The 18,560-nt window shown below is 44.4% G+C and overlaps 2 protein-coding genes across 2 annotated transcripts; both read left to right on the top strand.

Moving 5' to 3' along the window:
• The first annotated feature begins 533 nt into the window (after positions 1–533).
• Positions 534–18,267, top strand: VPS28 (VPS28 subunit of ESCRT-I). Its single transcript, XM_066570185.1, has 9 exons — positions 534–831; positions 984–1,012; positions 1,284–1,321; positions 4,331–4,420; positions 4,556–4,661; positions 10,928–11,029; positions 12,600–12,653; positions 14,111–14,202; positions 17,947–18,267. Exons 1-9 carry the CDS (start codon positions 618–620, stop codon positions 18,062–18,064), a joined length of 843 nt encoding a protein of 280 aa, XP_066426282.1. The 5' UTR covers positions 534–617; the 3' UTR covers positions 18,065–18,267.
• Positions 1,328–4,312, top strand: LOC136569817 (uncharacterized). Its single transcript, XM_066570184.1, has 2 exons — positions 1,328–2,538; positions 2,622–4,312. The coding sequence occupies exon 2, from the start codon at positions 2,885–2,887 to the stop codon at positions 3,869–3,871; it is 987 nt and encodes a 328-aa protein (XP_066426281.1). The 5' UTR covers positions 1,328–2,538; positions 2,622–2,884; the 3' UTR covers positions 3,872–4,312.
• Positions 18,268–18,560: the final 293 nt, after the last annotated feature.

The raw sequence follows: 18,560 nt of genomic DNA, 5'->3' as shown, positions 1-18,560 counted from the left end.
CTCCGCCCTTTGGTGGTGTTGCGTAGCAACGGGAAGATTGATGGGGGTAGCAGCCAATCAGCGCCGCGGAAATAGGGATGAATGGAGAATACGCCAATAGGATGAGGGCATGAAGGCGGAAAGGGTGGGGCTAAAGAAGAAAGGAAGTTGTACGGGAAAGCGCCGTACCGCCCCAAAGACCGGCCCCGATTCGGGCACGGCTTATTTAGACCACGAAAAGACAGACGGGGCCGCAGCCACGTCAGGTATGGCCGCCCGCGGGGTCTCGCCCGCCACCGTCACAGGAGCGCCGCCGCCATGGCGGGATCAACGAGGCGATGTCCCTTGGCAACAGCTCTGATTGACAGCTCCAGGAGCCAATCAGCAACGAGAAAACACAGATGTGACAAAGGCTGAGCCAATTGAATGCTGAGAAGTGTCGGAAAGGAGGGACAAATAGGAGGGACAAATTAGAGAAAGGCATTGTGGGAAGGGAAAGATGCAGTGAAGCCCCTCAGACTTCGCCGCCATAGCAAGGGAAAACATGGCGACGTCGCTTGGCAACCCGTATGATCGACAGTTTCAAAAGCCAATCAGCGAGCAAAAAAACAGAGGGGATGCGTGATTGAGCCAATGGAATGCCGAGCTTTGCCGGAATAGGAGGGACAAGGGGGAGCGTTTACGGAAAGAAGCGAAAGCGCCGCGGAGCCACCGGGACCTGTCCGGGATCATCGGGATTGTCGGGATTATCGGGATTACCGGGATCAGTATCGGGATCGAGGAGGGGGCCCAGAGCCCTCCAGCCTCAGCCGGGGATGTTCCACGGCATCGCGGGCCCGGCCGGCATGGGCGGTGAGAGCGGGGAACGATCCCGAAATTCCCGTGATGGCATCGCCGGGATCATCCCTGAATTCCCGGGATGAGATCGCCGGGATGATCCCGGAATTCCCGGGATGGGATTCCCGGTGTTTCCGCTTTTTAACCCTTTCCTTCCTTCACGGCAGCGCCCGGGAATAAACCGGAGCTTTATGAGGTGAGTGCGGCTCGGGAATGTCCGGAAATGGTCCGGAAATGTCCGGAGATGGTCGGAAATGTCCGGAGTGTCCGGAAATAGCCGAAGTGGCGGGGGGTGTCCGGAAATGTCCGAAGATAGTCGGAGATACCCGGAAATTGTCGGAAATGCCCGAAAATTGTCGGAAATGTCCGAGGATGTCCGAAAATAGCCGGGAATGAGCCCTGGAAATTTTGGGAATTTTGGTTTTTTTCGGGAATTTTGGGGAATTTTCCGTCTCCTCTCCCTACAGGAGGTGAAGCTCTACAAGAACGCCCGGGAACGGGAGAAGTGAGTGAGGGAATGCCGGGAATTTTGGGGAATTTTTGGGAAATTTGGGGGATTTTTTTTGGAATTTTGGGATGGGGATGGAGGGGGTTGGAGTTGGGATTAATCCCAGTTCGTCCCAGTCCATCCCAGTCCATCCCAGTCCCATCCCAGTATATCCCATTATGCCATCCCAGCCCATCCCAGGATATCCCAGTCCATCCCAGTATGACATTATCCCATCCCAGTCCATCCCAGTCCATCCAAATCTCCTCTTAGTCCCTCCCAGTCCCTCCCAGTCCATCCCAGTGCCCTCCCAGTCCATCCCAGTCCCTCCCAGTATCCCATTTCCTCATCCCAGTCCATCCCAGTCCCTCCCAGTATCCCAATACCCCATCCCAGTCCATCCCAGTCCCTCCCAGTATCCCGCTCTTCCATCCCAGACCCATCCCAGACCCATCCCAGTCCATCCCAGTCCCTCCCAGTATCCCACTCTTCCATCCCAGTCCCATCCCAGTCCCTCCCAGTCCCATCCCAGTCCATCCCAGTCCCTCCCAGTTCCCCATTAACCCATCCCAGTCCATCCCAGTCCCATCCCAGTCCCTCCCAGTCCCATCCCAGTTCCTTCCCAGTCCCTCCCAGTCCATCCCAGTCTATCCCAATCCCCTCCCATTCCCATCCCAGTCCCTCCCAGTTAATCCAAACCCCATCCCAGTCCCATTCCTGTTAATCCCAGTTAATCCCAGTTAATCCCAGTATATCCCAGTCCCCTCCCAGTCCCCTCCCAGTCCATCCTAGTCCATCCCAGTCCCTCCCAGTCCATCCCAGTTCATCCCAGTCCCTCCCAATCCCCTCCCAGTCCCTCCCAGTCCCCCATTACTCCATCCCAGCCCCATCCCTGTTAATCCCAGTCCATCCCAGTCCATCCCAGTCCCTCTCACTCCCCTCCCAGTCCCTCCCAGTCCCTCCCAGTCCCTCTCACTCCCACCCCAATCCCATCCCTGTTAATCCCAGTATATCCCAGTCCCTCCCAATCCCCTCCCAGTCCCATCCCTGTTAATCCCAGTCCCTCCCAGTGCATCCCAGTTCCTCCCAATCCCCTCCCAGTCCATCCCAGTCCCTCTCACTCCCATCCCAGTCCCTCCCAGTCCCCCCCAATCCCATCCCAGTCCCATCCCAGTATATCCCAATCCCCTCCCAGCCCCTCTCAGTCCATTCTAGTTCATCCCAGTCCCCTCCCAGTCCATCCCAGTCCATCCCAGTCCATCCCAGTCCCTCCCAGTCCCCCATTACCCCATCCCAGTCCCATCCCAGTTAATCCCAGTCCCATCCCAGTCCATCCCAGTCCCTCCCAATCCCCTCCCAGTCCCATCCCTGTTAATCCCAGTATATCCCAGTCCATCCCAATCCCCTCCCAGTCCCTCCCAGTCACTCCCAGTCCCTCCCAATCCCCTCCCAGTCCCTCCCAGTCCCCCATTATCCCATCCCAGTCCCTCCCAGTCCATCCCAGTCCCTTTCACTCTCATCCCAGTCCCTCCCAGTGTATCCCAATCCCCTCCCAGTCCCTCTCACCCCCATCCCACTCCCATGGCTGTTAATCCCAGTCCATCCCAGTCACTCCCAGTCCGTCCCAGTCCCTCCCAATCCCCTCCCAGTCCCTCCCAGTCCGTCCCAGTGTATCCCAATCCCCTCCCAGTATATCCCAGTCCATCCCAGTCCCTCCCAGTCCATCCCAGTCCCTCCCAGTCCATCCCAGTCCCTCTCACTCCCCTCCCAGTCCCTCCCAGTCCCTCCCAGTCCCTCCCAGTCCATCCCAGTCCCATCCCAGTCCGTCCCAGTCCCTCTCACTCCCATCCCAGTCCATCCCAGTCCCTCCCAGTCCATCCCAGTCCATCCCAATCCCCTCCCAGTCCCTCCCAGTGTATCCCAATCCCCTCCCAGTATATCCCAGTCCATCCCAGTCCCTCTCACTCCCATCCCAGTCCATCCCAGTCCATCCCAGTCCCTCTCACTCCCCTCCCAGTCCCTCCCAATCCCCTCCCAGTATATCCCAGTCCATCCCAGTCCCTCTCACTCCCATCCCAGTCCCTCCCAGTCCCTCCCAGTCCCTCCCAGTCCGTCCCAGTCCCTCCCAATCCCCTCCCAGTCCCTCCCAATCCCCTCCCAGTCCCTCTCACTCCCATCCCAGTCCCCTCCCAGTCCCTCCCAGTCCCTCCCAGTCCCTCCCAGTCCGTCCCAGTCACTCCCAGTCCATCCCAGTTCATCCCAGTCCCTCCCAATCCCTCCCAGTCCATCCCAATCCCGTCCCAGTCCCTCCCAGTCCGTCCCAGTCCTTCCCAGTCCCTCCCAGTGTATCCCAATCCCCTCCCAGTATATCCCAGTCCATCCCAGTCCCTCTCACTCCCATCCCAGTCACTCCCAGTCCATCCCAGTCCCTCCCAGTCCCTCCCAGTGTATCCCAAACCCCTCCCAGTCCCTCCCAGTCCATCCCAGTCCCTCCCAGTCCCTCCCAGTCCCTCCCAGTGTATCCTAATCCCCTCCCAGTCCCTCCCAGTCCCTCCCAGTGTATCCTAATCCCCTCCCAGTCCCTCCCAGTCCGTCCCAGTCCCTCTCACTCCCATCCCAGTCCCTCCCACTCCCACCCCAGTCCCATCCCTGTTAATCCCAGTCCATCCCAGTCCCTCCCAGTCCTTCCCAGTCCTTCCCAGTCCCTCCCAGTGTATCCCAATCCCCTCCCAGTATATCCCAGTCCCTCTCACTCCCATCCCAGTCCCTCCCAGTCCATCCCAGTCCGTCCCAATCCCGTCCCAGTCCATCCCAATCCCCTCCCAGTCCCTCCCAGTGTATCCCAATCCCCTCCCAGTATATCCCAGTCCATCCCAGTCCCTCCCAGTCCATCCCAGTCCCTCTCACTCCCATCCCAGTCCCTCTCACTCCCATCCCAGTCCGTCCCAGTCCATCCCAGTCCCCTCCCAGTCCCTCCCAGTCCCTCCCAGTCCGTCCCAGTCCCTCCCAGTCACTCCCAGTGCCCAGGTACGACAACATGGCCGAGCTGTTTGCGGTGGTGAAGACGCTGCAGGCGCTGGAGAAAGCCTACATCAAAGACTGCGTCACTCCCAACGAGTGAGTGACCCCAAAAAACCCCAAAAAAACCCCAAAAAATTCCCTGCAACCCCCGAGACCCCGACAAACCCAAAATCCCAAAAAAAACCCCGGAAAAATCGGGGAAAATTGCGGGAAAATTCCGGGAATTCCCAGGTACACGGCGGCGTGCTCGCGGCTGCTGGTGCAGTTCAAGGCGGCGCTGAAGCAGGTGCAGGGAGGGGAGATCGGCAACATCGACGACTTCTGCCGCAAATTCCGGGTGGGAATTCCCGAAATTTGGGAAATTTGGGGATTTTGGGAATTTTGGGCGAAAATTGGGCGAAAATTGGGCGAAAATCGGGTGAAATTTGGGTGAAATTTGGGCGAAAATTGGGCGAAAATTGTGATTTTTTGGAGGGAATTTGAGAAGCAGAGCGGAAAAAATTTGGGAATTTTGGGGTGGAAATTTGCGTGGAATTTTGGGAATTTGGGAATCTGGGATTGGAATTTGGGGGATTTTGGGTGAAAATTGGGTGAAATTTGGGTGAAATTTGGGCGAAAATTGAGCAAAATTTGTGATTTTTTGGAGGAGAATTGAGAAGCAGAGCGGAAAAAATTTGGGAATTTTGGGGTGGAATTTGGGGAATTTGGGGAATTTGGGATTCTGGGATTGGGATTTTGGGTGAAATTTGGGTGAAATTCTGGGAATTTTTGGGGTTTTTTGAGGGATTTTCTTGACTGAAGTTGAGAAACAGAAAAAATTGGGGGTGAAATTGGGGAATTTTGGGGGAAATTTTGGGGATTTTGGGGTGGAATTTTGGGAATTTGGGATTCTGGGATTGGGAATTTTGGGAATTTGGGGATTTTGAGTGAAATTTTGGGGGTTTTTGGGTGAAATTTGGGTGAAATTCTGGGAATTTTGGGGGTTTTTTTGGGGGGTTTTTGGTTGCATTTTCTTGACTGAAGTTGAGAAGGGGAAGAGAAAAAGTTGGGGGTGAAATTGGGGAATTTTGGGAATTTTTGGGTGGAATTTTGGGGAATTTGGGAATTTGGGATTCTGGGATTGGAATTTGGGGGATTTTGGGTGAAATTTGGGCGAAATTCTGGGAATTTTTGGGCCTTTTTAAGAGAATTTTCTGCCTGAAGTTGAGAAGCGGAAAAGGAAAATTTGGGGGTGAAATTGGGAATTTTGGGGATGGAAATTTGGGAATTTTTGGCTGGAAATTGGGAATTTGGGATTCTGGGATCAGGAATTTGGGGAATTGAAGGAATTTCGGGAATTTTGAGGGGATTTTGGGTGAAATTTGGGTGAAATTTGTGATTTTTTGGAAGAAAATTGAGAAGCGGTGTGGAAAAAATTTGGGAATTTTGGGAATTTGCAGATGGAATTTTGGGTGGAATTTTGGGAATTTTTGGGTGGAAATTGGGAATTTGGGATTCTGGGATTGGGAATTTTGGGAATTGGGGATTTTGAGTGAAATTTTGAGGGGTTTTGGGTGAAATTTGGGTGAAATTTGTGATTTTTTGGAGGAAAATTGAGAAGCAGAGCGGAAAAAATTTGGGAATTTGGGGATGGAATTTTGGGATTTTTTGGGTGGAATTTTTGGGGGGATTTTGGCAAAATTTGGGTGAAATTCTGGGAATTTTTGGGTTTTTGGATGCATTTTCTTGACTGAAGTTGAGAAACGGAAGAGAAAAAATTGGGGGTGAAATTTGGGAATTTTGGGGGGAATTTTGGGAATTTTTGGCTGGAAATTGGGAATTTGGGAATTTTTGGATGGAAATTGGGAATTTGGGATTCTGGGATTGGGATTTGGGGATTTTGGGTGAAATTTTGGGGGTTTTTGGGTGAAATTTGGGTGAAATTTGTGATGTTTTGGAGGAAATTTGAGAAGCGCAGTGGAAAAAATTTTGGGGCGGGAATTTGGGAATTTGGGAATCTGGGATTGGAATTTGGGGGATTTTGGGTGAAATTTGGGCGAAAATTGGGCAAAATTTGGGCAAAAATTTGGGCGAAATTTGTGATTTTTGGAGGGAATTTGAGAAGCAGAGCGGAAAAAATTTGGGAATTTTGGGGTGGGAATTTGGGGATTTTAGGATTGACAATTGTGGGAATTTTGGGAATTTTGGGAATTTGGGATTCTGGGATTGGAATTTGGGGGATTTTGGGTGGAATTTGGGTGAAATTCTGGGAATTTTTGGGGTTTTTTGAGGGATTTTCTGCCTGAAGTTGAGAAGCGAAAGAGGAAAAAATTGGGGCTGAAATTGGGGAATTTTGGGGTGGAATTTTGGGAATTTGGGATTCTGGGATTGGGAATGTTGGGAATTTGGGGATTTTGGGTGAAAATTGGGCGAAATTTGGGTCGATTTTTTGGAGGGAAATTGAGAAGTGCAGCCGAAAAAATTTGGGAATTTTGGGTGGAATTTGGGGAATTTGGGGATTCTAGGATTGACAATTGTGGGAATTTGGGGAATTTTGGGAATTTGGGATTCTGGGATTGGAATTTGGGGGATTTTGGGTGAAATTTGGGCGAAATTTTGGGGCCTTTTGGAGGGATTTGGGGGTGAAATTTGGGAATTTTGGGTGGAAATTTGGGAATTTTTGGATGGAAATTGGGAATTTGGGATTCTGGGATTGGGAATTTGGGGAATTGAAGGAATTTCGGGAATTTTGAGGGGGTTTGGGTGAAATTTGGGCGAAAATTGAGCGAAATTTGTGATTTTTTGGAGGGAAATTGAGAAGTGCAGCCAAAAAATTTGGGAATTTTGGCTGGAATTTGGGGAATTTGGGATTCTGGGATTGGAATTTGGGGGATTTGGGGAATTTGGGATTCTGGGATTGGAATTTGGGGGATTTTGGGTGAAATTTGGGTGAAATTTTGGGGCCTTTTGGAGGGATTTGGGGTGAAATTGGGGAATTTTGGGTGGAAATTTGGGAATTTTTGGATGGAAATTGGGAATTTGGGATTCTGGGATTGGGAATTTGGGGATTTTGGGAATTTTGGGCGAAATTTGGGCGAAAATTGAGCGAAAATTGGGCGAAAATTGGGCGAAATTTGTGATTTTTTGGAGGAAATTTGAGAAGCAGAGCGGAAAAAATTTTGGAAATTTGGGGACGGGAATTTGGGATTCTGGGATTGGGAATTTGGGGAATTGAAGGAATTTCGGGAATTTTGAGGGGGTTTGGGTGAAATTTGGGTGAAAATTGAGCGAAATTTGTGATTTTTTGGAGGGAAATTGAGAAGTGCAGCCAAAAAATTTGGGAATTTTGGCTGGAATTTGGGGAATTTGGGATTCTGGGATTGGAGTTTGGGGGATTTGGGGAATTTGGGATTCTAGGATTGGAATTTGGGGGATTTTGGGTGAAAATTGGGCAAAATTTGGGTGAAATTTGGGTGAAATTTGTGATTTTTGGAGGAAATTTGAGAAGCAGAGTGGAAAAAATTTGGGAATTTTGGGGTGGGAATTTGGGGATTCTAGGATTGACAATTTTGGGAATTTTGGGAATTTGGGATTCTGGGATTGGAATTTGGGGGATTTTGGGTGAAATTTGGGTGAAATTTTGGGGCCTTTTGGAGGGATTTGGGGTGAAATTGGGGAATTTTGGGTGGAAATTTGGGAATTTTTGGATGGAAATTGAGAATTTGGGATTCTGGGATTGGGAATTTGGAAATTCAAGGAATTTTGGGCGAAATTTTGGGGGATTTTGGGCAAAATTTGGGCGAAATTTGAGATTTTTTGGAGGAGAATTGAGAAGCAGAGCGGAAAAAAAATTGGGAATTTTGGGGGAATTTTGGGAATTTTTGGCTGGAAATTGGGAATTTTGGGATTCTGGGATCGGGAATTTGGGGAATTGAAGGAATTCTGGGAATTTTGAGGGGGTTTGGGGTGAAATTTGGGTGAAATTTGAGCGAAATTTTTGATTTTTTTGAGGAAATTTGGAAAGCGGAGCGGAAAAAATTTGGGAATTTTGGGATGGAATTTTGGGAATTTGGGATTCTGGGATTGAGAATTTTGGGAATTCTGATGGGATTTTGGGCGAAATTTGGGCAAAAGTTGTGATTTTTTTTTGCGGAAAAATGAGAGGCGGAGCGGAAAAAATTTGGGAATTTTGGGGTGGAATTTTGGGGGGAATTTTGGGAATTTGGGATTCTGGGATTGGAATTTGGGGGATTTTGGGTGGAATTTGGGTGAAATTCTGGGAATTTTGGGGGTTTTTGGATGCATGTTCTTGACTGAAGTTGAGGAACAGAAGAGAAAAAATTGGGGGTGAAATTGGGGAATTTTGGGGGAAATTTTGGGTGAAAATTGGGAATTTGGGAAATTTTGGGAATTTTGAGTGAAATTTTGGGGGATTTTGGGTAAAATTTGGGCGAAATTTGGGTGAAGTTTGTGATTTTCATGAGGAAAATTGAGAAACGGAGCGGAAAAAATTTGGGAATTTTGGGGGGGAATTTTGGGAATTTTTGGGAATTTGGGATTCTGGGGTTGGGAATGTTGGGAATTTGGGAATGTTGGGAATTCTGATGGGATTTTGGGCGAAATTTGGGCAAAATTTGGGCAAAATTTGGGCAAAAGTTGTGATTTTTTTTGCGGAAAAATGAGAAGCGGAGCGGAAAAAATTTGGGAATTTTGGGGTGGGAATTTTGGGGGGAATTTTGGGAATTTGGGGATGGAATTTCAGCTGGATTGTCCCCGGCCATGGATGGAATTGGGGGTAAAAATGGGAATTTTGGGAGATTAAAAAGGATTTTTTAGGAATTTTTTGGGCTTTTTTTGGGAATTTTTTGGGGTTTTTTTTGGGAATTTTGGGGATTTTTTGGGTTTTTTTTTTTTTGGGAATTTTGGGGATTTTTGGGGGTTTTTTTTGGGGATTTTTTTGGGATTTTTTGGGGATTTTTGTGGGAATTTTGGGGATTTTTTGGGGTTTTTTTTTGGGGATTTTGGGGATTTTTGGGGGTTTTTTTGGGGGTTTTTTTTGGGGTTTTTTGGGGGGATTTTTTGGGGTTTTTTTTTGGAATTTTGGGGAATTTTTGGGGGTTTTTTTTGGGAATTTTGGGGATTTTTGGGGTTTTTTTTGGGAATTTTGGGGATTTTTTGGGCTTTTTTTTTTTGGGAATTTTGGGGATTTTTGGGGTTTTTTTTTTGGGAATTTTGGGGATTTTTTGGGTTTTTTTTTTTTGGGAATGTTGGGGATTTTTTGAGGTTTTTTTTTGGGAATTTTCGGGATTTTTTGGGGGTTTTTTTTGAGAATTTTGGGGATTTTTTGGGGGTTTTTTTTTGGGAATTTTGGGGATTTTTTGGGGTTTTTTTTGGGATTTTTTTGGGATTTTTGTGGGAATTTCGGCTCTGAAACTGGGCTGGGGATCGGGAATTTTGGGAATTCCTGGAATTTGATAAATTTTGGGAATTTTTGGGGGAGAAAATGGGAATTTTGGGAGATTAAAAAGGAATTTTGGGGATTTTTTGGGGGCTTTTTTGGGGGATTTTTTAGGAATTTTTTGGGCTTTTTTTGGGAATTTTGGGGATTATTTGGGGTTTTTTTTTGGGAATTTTGGGGATTTTGGGGGGTTTTTTTTGGGAATTTTGGGCTTTTTTTGGGAATTTCGGGGATTATTTGGGGTTTTTTTTTGGGAATTTTGGGGATTTTTGGGGGTTTTTTTTGGGAATTTTTAGGATTTTTTTGGGGTTTTTTTTGGGGATTTTTTGGGGTTTTTTTTTGGGATTTTGGGGAATTTTTGGGGGTTTTTTTGGGAATTTTGGGGATTTTTGGGGTTTTTTTTGGGAATTTTGGGGATTTTTTGGGCTTTTTTTAGGAATTTTAGGGATTTTTTGGGGGTTTTTTTGGGAATTTTGGGGATTTTTTTGGGGTTTTTTTTTTGGGAATTTTGGGGATTTTTTGGGGTTTTTTTTTTTTGGGAATGTTGGGGATTTTTTGGGTTTTTTTTTTTGGGAATTTTGGGGATTTTTTGGGGTTTTTTTTGGGGATTTTTTTGGGATTTTTGTGGGAATTTCGGCTCTGAAACTGGGCTGGGGATCGGGAATTTTGGGAATTCCTGGAATTTGATAAATTTTGGGAATTTTTGGGGGAGAAAATGGGAATTTTGGGAGATTAAAAAGGAATTTTGGGGATTTTTTGGGGGCTTTTTTGGGGGATTTTTTAGGAATTTTTTGGGCTTTTTTTGGGAATTTTGGGGATTATTTGGGGTTTTTTTTTGGGGATTTTGGGGATTTTGGGGGGTTTTTTTTGGGAATTTTGGGCTTTTTTTGGGAATTTTGGGGATTATTTGGGGTTTTTTTTGGGAATTTTGGGGGTTTTTTTGGGGATTTTTTGGGGTTTTTTTTTGGGAATTTTGGGGATTTTTTGGGGTGTTTTTTTGGGAATTTTGGGGATTTTGGGGGTTTTTTTGGGGGATTTTTGGAGGTTTTTTTGGGGATTTTTTCGGGATTTTTGTGGGACTTTCGGCTCTGAACCTGGGCTGGGGATGGGGAATTTTGGGAATTCCTGGATTTTGATCAATTTTGGGAATTTTTGGGGATTCTCAGCTGGATTGTCCCCTGGCCATGGAGAGGATCCGCGAGGATCGGCCGATCACCATCAAGGACGACAAAGGGAACCTCAATCGCTGCATCGCCGACATCGTCTCCGTACGCTCCAAAAATGGGAAATTCCGGCAAATTCCGGCAAATTCCGGCAAATTCCAACAATTCCGGGGCGGTTGAATGATCTGGGGGGTTTGGGGATTTTTGGGGAATTTTTGGGGGGATTTTTGGGCTTTTTTTCGGGGTTTTTTTGTGATTTTTTGTGATTTTTGGGGGATTTTTTGGGGATTTTTTTGGGGATTTTTTGAGAATTTTTTGGGAATTATTTGGGATTTTTTTTGGTGATTTTTTGAGGATTTTTTGGGGATTTTTTAAATTTTTTTTTTTGTGATATTTTGGGGGATTTTTTGGATTTTTTTTGGAATTTTTTCTGTGATTTTTTGAGGATTTCTTAATTTTTTTGTGATTATTGGGAGATTTTTGGAGGATTTTTGAGGATTTCGATTTTTTTGTGATTTTTTTGGGGATTTTTTGGGTATTTTTTGGATTTTTTTGAGGTTTTTTGGGATTTTTTTTTTGTGATTTTTGGGGGGTTTTTTTGAGGATTTCTTAATTTTTTTTTTTGTGATTATTGGGGGATTTTTTGAGGATTTTTGAGGATTTTTTGGATTTTTTTGGTGATTTTTTGGGGATTTTTTGGGAATTATTTGGGATTTTTTTGGTGATTTTTTGAGAATTTTTTGAGGTTTTTTGGGATTTTTTTTGTGATTTTTGGGGATTTTTTTTGTGGTTTTTGGGGATTTTTTGGATTTTTTTCTTGGGTTTTTTTGTGATTTTTTGAGGATTTTTGGGGATTTTTTAGGATTTCTTTTTGAGGATTTTAAAACTTTTTTTGTGATTTTTTGGGGATTTTTTGGATGTTTTTATGATTTTTTTGGTGATTTTCTGGGGATGTCTTTGGGACCCTCAATCGCTGCATCGCCGACATCGTCTCCGTACGCACCAAAAATGGGAAATTCCGGCAAATTCCGGCAAATTCCGGCAAATTCTGGGGGTGGTTGGAGGATTTGGGGGGGTTGGGAATTTTTTGGAATTTTTTTGGTGATTTTTGGGGGATTTTTGGGCATTTTTGGGCATTTTTTGTGATTTTTTGTTTTTGTGATTTTATCGTGGATTTTTTTGGCGTTTTTTGGATTTTTTTTTTTTTGTGATTTTTTTGCGATTTTTTTTGAGGATTTTTGGGGATTTTTTTGATTTTTTTGGGGGATTTTTTGGGGGGATTTTTTGGGGTTTCTTTGAGGATTTTTGGGGATTTTTTGTGATTTTTTTATGATTTTGGGGGCATTTTTTGGGGCATTTTTTTGGATTTTATTTGTGATTTTTTGGGGATTTTTGGGGGTTTTTTTGTGATTTTTTTGGGGATTTTTTGGATTTTTTTTGTGATTTTTTGGGAATTTTTTGGGGCATTTTTTGGATTTTGTTTGTGATGTTTTTGAGGATTTTCAGGGATTTTTTTGTGATTTTTTTTTTATTTTTTGTGATTTTTTGGGGGATTTTTTGGGGGAATTAATGTTGATATTTGGGGAATTTTAGGAATTTTTTGGGGAGGATTTCTTTTGATTTTTGGGGCCTTTGGGCTGGGGCTGATCCCAAATTTCTGTTGGAATTTTTCCAGCTTTTCATCACGGTCATGGACAAACTGCGCCTGGAGATCCGCGCCATGGACGAGGTGGGAACCACAACATTCCCAAAATATTTCTCAAAAAACCCACGAAAAATTCACCAAAAATTCCACAAAAAATTCACCAAAAATTCCCCTAAAATCGCCCAAAAATCCGCAAAAAATTCCCAAAAATTCCCTAAAAAATTCCCTAAAATTCCCAAAAAATCCCTCAAAATTCCCGAAAACATCCCTCAAAATTCCCAAACATTCCCAAAATATTCCCCTAAAATTCCCCAAAAAATCACTCAAACTTCCCAAATAGTCCCCTAAAATTTCCAAAAAAATCCCTCAAAAAATCCCAAAAAAATCCCGCAAAAAATTCCCCCAAAATTCCCAAAAAATCGCCCCCAAAATCCGGCAAAATTTCCCAAAAATTCCCAAAATTATCCCCAAAAATTCCCCCAAAAATTCCTCCAAAAATCCCCCAAAAATCCCCTAAAATTCAAAAAAAAAAAATCCCACAAAAATCCCCCTAAAATTCCTCTAAAATTTCCCAAAAATTCCAAAAAATCCCTCAAAAAAAATCCCCAAAAATTCCACAAAAAATTCCTGCAAAAAATCCCCCCCAAAATCCCCCCAAACAATCCCCCAAAATTCCCGAAAAAAATCCCCCAAAATTCCCAAAAAAAATCCCTCAAATTCCAAAAAAATCCCCAAATTTCCCCAAAAAATTCCCTAAAAATTACCCAAAACATCTCCAAAATTCCTCAAAAATTCACTAAAAAATTCCCAAAAAAATTCACTAAAAAATTCCCAAAAAAATTCTCCAAAAATCCCGCAAAAAATTCCCCAAAATTCACCCAAAATTGGAAAAAAATCCCCCAAAAATTCCCCAAAAATTGCCAAAAAATTCAAAAAAAATCCCCCCAAAATTCCTCAAAAATTCTCAAAATTTCTCAAAAAAATCCCCCCAAAAAATTTCCAAAAAAATTCCCCAAAAATATCCCTCAAAATCCCGCAAAATTGCAAAAAAAATCCCAAAAATCCCCCTAAAATTCCCTAAAAAACCCCAGACGTTCCCCCAAAAAAATCCCAAAACTGTTCCTTAAAATTTCCTGAAAATTCCTTAAATTATCCCAAAATATGAAAAAAAATTTCTAATAATTGCCCCAAAATTCCCCAAATAATTCCCCAAAATGTGCCCAAATAATCCCTAATAATTCCCTAAAAAATTCCTCAAAATTCGCAAAAAAATCCCCAAAATTCACAAAAAATCCCCAAAATTCACCAAAAAATCCCCTAAAAATTCACAAAAAAATCCCACAAAATTCCCTAAAAAATCCCCAAATTTCCCCCAAAATTTCCCTAAAAAATCCCCAAAATTCCCTTAAAAAATCCTCAAAAAATCCGCCAAAATTCACAAAAAACCCCCAAAATTCCCTAAAACCATCCCCAAAAATTTCCCAAAAATTCCCAAAAATCCCAAAAAATCCCAAAATTGCGGAAATTTCTGGAAATTTCAGATCCAGCCAGACCTGCGGGAGCTGATGGAGACGATGACCAGGATGAGCTCCCTGCCCCCCGACTTCGAGGGACGCCAAAAAGTGAATTTGTGGTGAGGAAATTTTTGGGAAATATTTTTAGAAATTTGGGGGGATTTTTTGGGAATTTTGTGGGGTTTTTGTGGAATTTTGGGGATTTTTTTGGGAATTTTGTGGGACTTTTTGGGGGATTTTTTTAGGGAATTTTAGGGAATTTGGGGGGATTTTTTGGGGAATTTTGGGAGATTTTTTGGGGGGATTTTTGGGGGGATTTTTTTGGGAGTTTTTTGGGAATTTGGAGGATTTTTTGGCGACTTGGGGGATTTTCTTTGGAATTTTGGGGATTTTTGGGGGGGATTTTTTTGCAAATTGTGGAGTATTTTTTTGGGGAATATGAGGGATTTTTTGGGAAATTTGGGGGATTTTTTGGGGAATTTTGAGGGATTTTTTTGGGGAATTTGGGGGGGTTTTTTGGGAATTTTGGAGGATTTTTGGGGGAATTTGAGGGATTTTTTAGGTAATTTGGGGGGAGTTTTTTGGGAATTTTGGGGGGGTTTTTGGAGGATTTTTTGGGGGAATTTGGGGGTTGTCATGGTTTGACACTGACACAATTCCAGTGCCCCCAATACCCTCTCCCCGGTTTCTACTGTGAGATGTGACCAGGAACAAGCAAAGCAAAGCTCCCACTTAGGAAAAAAGAAAAAATTTATTCACAAAACCACAAGAGAAAGGGAGAGGAAAAAAACCCACGCAAGGAAAATGAAAACCCCACAAATCCATCTCCTCCTCCCCACCAAATTCCCAATACAATAAATCCCTCATGGCTTCTTCCCCTGGGCCTACCTCACCAGGCCCCATGGCTTCCCCTGGGCCTACAGGGCCTCATGGCTTCCCCTGGGCCTACAGGGCCTCATGGCTTCTCCTGGGCCTACCTCACCCAGCCCCATGGCTTCTTCCCCTGGGCCTACCTCACCAGGCCCCATGGCTTCTCCTGGGCCTACCTCACCCAGCCCCATGGCTTCTTCCCCTGGGCCTACCTCACCAGACACCATGGCTTCCCCTGGGCCTACCTCACTGTGCCCCATGGCTTCTTCCCCTGGGCCTACCTCACCAGGCCCCATGGCTTCTTCCCCTGGGCCTACCTCACCCAACCCCATGGCTTCCCCTGGGCCTACCTCACCCAACCCCATGGCTTCCCCTGGGCCTACCTCACCAGGCCCCATGGCTTCCTCTGGGCCTACAGGGCCTCATGGCTTCTTCCCCTGGGCCTACCTCACCAGGCCCCATGGCTTCCCCTGGGCCTACTGGGCCTCATGGCTTCCCCTGGGCCGACCTCACCAGGCCCCATGGCTTCTTCCCTTGGGCCTACAGGGCCTCATGGCTTCTTCCCCTGGGCCTACCTCATCCGGCCCCATGGCTTCCCCTAGGCCTACTGGGCCTCATGGCTTCCCCTGGGCCTACCTCACCCGGCCCCATGGCTTCCCCTGGGCCTACTGGGCCTCATGGCTTCTTCCCCTCGGCCTACCTCACCCAGCCCCATGGCTTCCCCTGGGCCTACAGGGCCTCATGGCTTCTTCCCCTGGGCCTACCTCACCCGGCCCCGTGGCTTCCCCTGGGCCTACCTCACCGGGCCTCATGGCCTCCCCTGGGAATTTTTTTGGAGAATTTTGAGGGAAAATTTTTGGGGAATCTGGGGACTTTTTTGGGGGGGATTATATGAAGATTTTGGAGAATTTTTTGGGGATTTTTTTGAAAAAGTTTTCAAGATTTTTTCATGGTATAGTTTGGATGTTTCCAGGGTATTTTGGGGGAATGTTTGGGGAATATTATGCAGGGATTTTTTTTGGAATTTTGGGGATTTTTTTGGAATTTTGGGGGATTATTTGGGGGAATTTGGGGGATTGTTTGGGAATGTTAGGGGATTTTTTTGGGAATTTTGAGGGATTTTTAAGGAATTTTGGGGCATTTTTTTGGGGAACTTGGGAGATTTTTAGGGAATTTTGGGGGATTTTTTTAGGGAATTTTGAGGGAAATTTTGTGGGAATTTGGGGACTTTTTTGGGTGGAATTGTGTGAAGTTTTTGGAGAATTTTTTGGGGAAGAATTTTTCAAGTTTTCATCGTATATTAAGGATTTTGCCAGGCTATTTTAGGGGATTTTTAAGGAATTTTGGCGATTTTTTGGGGGAATTTTGAGGCATTTTTAAAGGTATTTTCTGGGAATTTTTCACAATTTTCAGGAATTTTCCAGAATTTTTTTTTCAAGAATATTGGTAAAATTTAGGATTTTTTTTTTTTATTTTTTTTCTGCAATTTTCTAGAAAATTTTGGGAAGATTTTTGGGAATTTTTTTGATAATTGTCTGGAATTTGGGGGTATTTATTTGGGGGATTTTTGGGGATTATTTTTGGAATTTTGGGGATTTTTTACAGAATTTGGGGGGCTTTTTGAGGAATTTGAGGGATTTTTTTGGAATTTTGAGGGATTTTTAGGAATTTTTAGAGGATTTTTGGGGGGGAATTTCAGGCGATTTTTTTGGGGAATTTTGAGGGATTTTCTTAGCGAATTTTGAGAGATTTTTGGGGGAATTTTTGGGAACTTTTTAGGGAATTTGGAGGGATTTTTTTGGGGAATTCTGAGGCATTTTTTGGGAATTTTGGGGCTTGTTTTGGGGAAGTTTTTGGGGGAATTTTGAGGGATTTTTTAGGGAATTTTGGGGGGATTTTTTTTTGAATTTTTGGGGGATTTTTTTTGGAATTTTTGAGGGAAATTTTTGGGGATTTTTGTGGGATTTTTTTGGGGGGGATATTCTTTGGAATTTTGAGGAATTTTTGGGGAATTTTGGGGGATTTTTAAGGAATTTTGAGGGATTTTTTTGGGATTTTTAAGGAATTTTGAGAGATTTTTTAGGGAATTTTTGGGGATTTTTTAAGGAATTTTGAGGGACTTTTTTGGGAATTTTGGCGATTTTTTGAGGGATTTTTTTAGGCAATTTTGAGGGATTTTTTAGGGCATTTGGGGGGGATTTTGAGGGATTTTTGGGGGAGTTTTTAGGGAATTTTGGGGGATTTTTTGGTTTTTTTTTTGGAATTTTGGGGCATTTTTTGGGGAATTTTGGGGGAATTTTGAGTGATTTTTAAGGGAATTTTGGGGGATTTTTGGGGGAATTTTTGGGTAATTTTGGGGCTTTTTTTTGGGATTTTGGGGGATTTTTTTGGGGAATTTTGGGGGCATTTTTTGTGGAATTTTGAGGGATTTTTGGGTAATTTTTTTTGGAATATTTTGTGACTTCTGGGTGCAATTTGGGGCCTTTCCTGGGCTGTCCCTGCTCAGGCTGCAGACACTGAGCAGGAGGAGTTTGGGAGCGAAATTCTGGGAATTTTGGATTTTTGGGGAATTTTGGTTTTTTTGTTTTTTTTTTTAATTTTGATGGATTTTTTAGGGAATTTTGCGGGATTTTTTTTGGGAATTTTGGGGATTTTGAGGGATTTTTTTGGGGAATTTTTGGGGGGATTTCGAGGTATTTTTTTGGGGAATTTTGGGTTTTTTTGGGGGAATTTTGAGGTGTTTTTTTTTAATTTTAGGCGTTTTTTGGGCGAATTTTTGGCGATTTTTTAGGGAATTTTGGGAGTTTTTTGGAATTGTGAGGGATTATTTGGGGGATTTTTTAGGGATTTTTTAAGGAATTTTGAAGGATTTTTTTGGGGAATTTTGGGGGCATTTTTTTGTGGAATTTTGAGGGATTTTTGGGTAATTTTTTTTGGAATATTTTGTGACTTCTGGGTGCAATTTGGGGCCTTTCCCGGGCTGTCCCTCTCAGGCTGCAGACGCTCAGCGCGATGTCGGCCTCGGACGAGTTGGACGATTCCCAGGTGCGCCAGATGCTCTTCGACCTCGAGTCCGCCTACAACGCCTTCAACCGCTTCCTGCACTCCTGAGAGCAGCAAAAACCAGTCCAGACCAGTCCAGACCAGTTCAGACCAGTCCAGACCAGTCCAGACCAGTCCAAACTGGGGCCAGCAGAAGTTTGGGATAATAAATGGGAGGAGAAAAATCCCAAAATTCGTGAAAATTTCCTTTATTTTCTCAATGGTTCTTGGATGTGATTTCCAGTTTAGAACAGGAAAACCAGTCCAGACCAGTCCAAACCAGTCCAGACCAGTTCAAACTGGAACCAGCAGAATTTGGGATAATAAATGGGAGGAGAAAAATCCCAAAAATCTTCAAAAAGCCATGAAAATTTCCTTTATTTTCTCATTGATATTGGATTAAACTGGAGCCATTCCCAGTTCAGACCAGTTCAGACCAGTTCAAACTGGAGCCAGAAGAAGTTTGGGATAAATGGGTGGAGAAAAATCCCCAAAATTCCCAAAATTCATGAAAAATTCCTTTATTTTCTCAATGTTTCTTGGAGCCATTCCCAGTTCAAACCAG

Source organism: Molothrus aeneus, unplaced genomic scaffold, assembly GCF_037042795.1.
Source record: "Molothrus aeneus isolate 106 unplaced genomic scaffold, BPBGC_Maene_1.0 scaffold_258, whole genome shotgun sequence".
Taxonomy (NCBI): Eukaryota; Metazoa; Chordata; class Aves; order Passeriformes; family Icteridae; genus Molothrus; species Molothrus aeneus.
The sequence above is the reverse complement of the archived record's forward strand: the minus strand, read 5'-3'. Positions and strand labels throughout refer to the sequence as shown.

What these genes read in the sequence shown, in the direction of transcription:
- VPS28 (XM_066570185.1), top strand. Translation starts at nt 618, where the DNA reads ATGCCGAGCTTTGCCGGAATAGGAGGGACAAGGGGGAGCGTTTACGGA. An exon ending in GACTGCGTCACTCCCAACGA is followed by an intron (nt 4,421 to 4,555) that starts GTGAGTGACCCC and finishes GGGAATTCCCAG; the next exon opens with GTACACGGCGGCGTGCTCGC. An exon ending in GCATCGCCGACATCGTCTCC is followed by an intron (nt 11,030 to 12,599) that starts GTACGCTCCAAA and finishes GAATTTTTCCAG; the next exon opens with CTTTTCATCACGGTCATGGA.
- LOC136569817 (XM_066570184.1), top strand. Translation starts at nt 2,885, where the DNA reads ATGGCTGTTAATCCCAGTCCATCCCAGTCACTCCCAGTCCGTCCCAGT.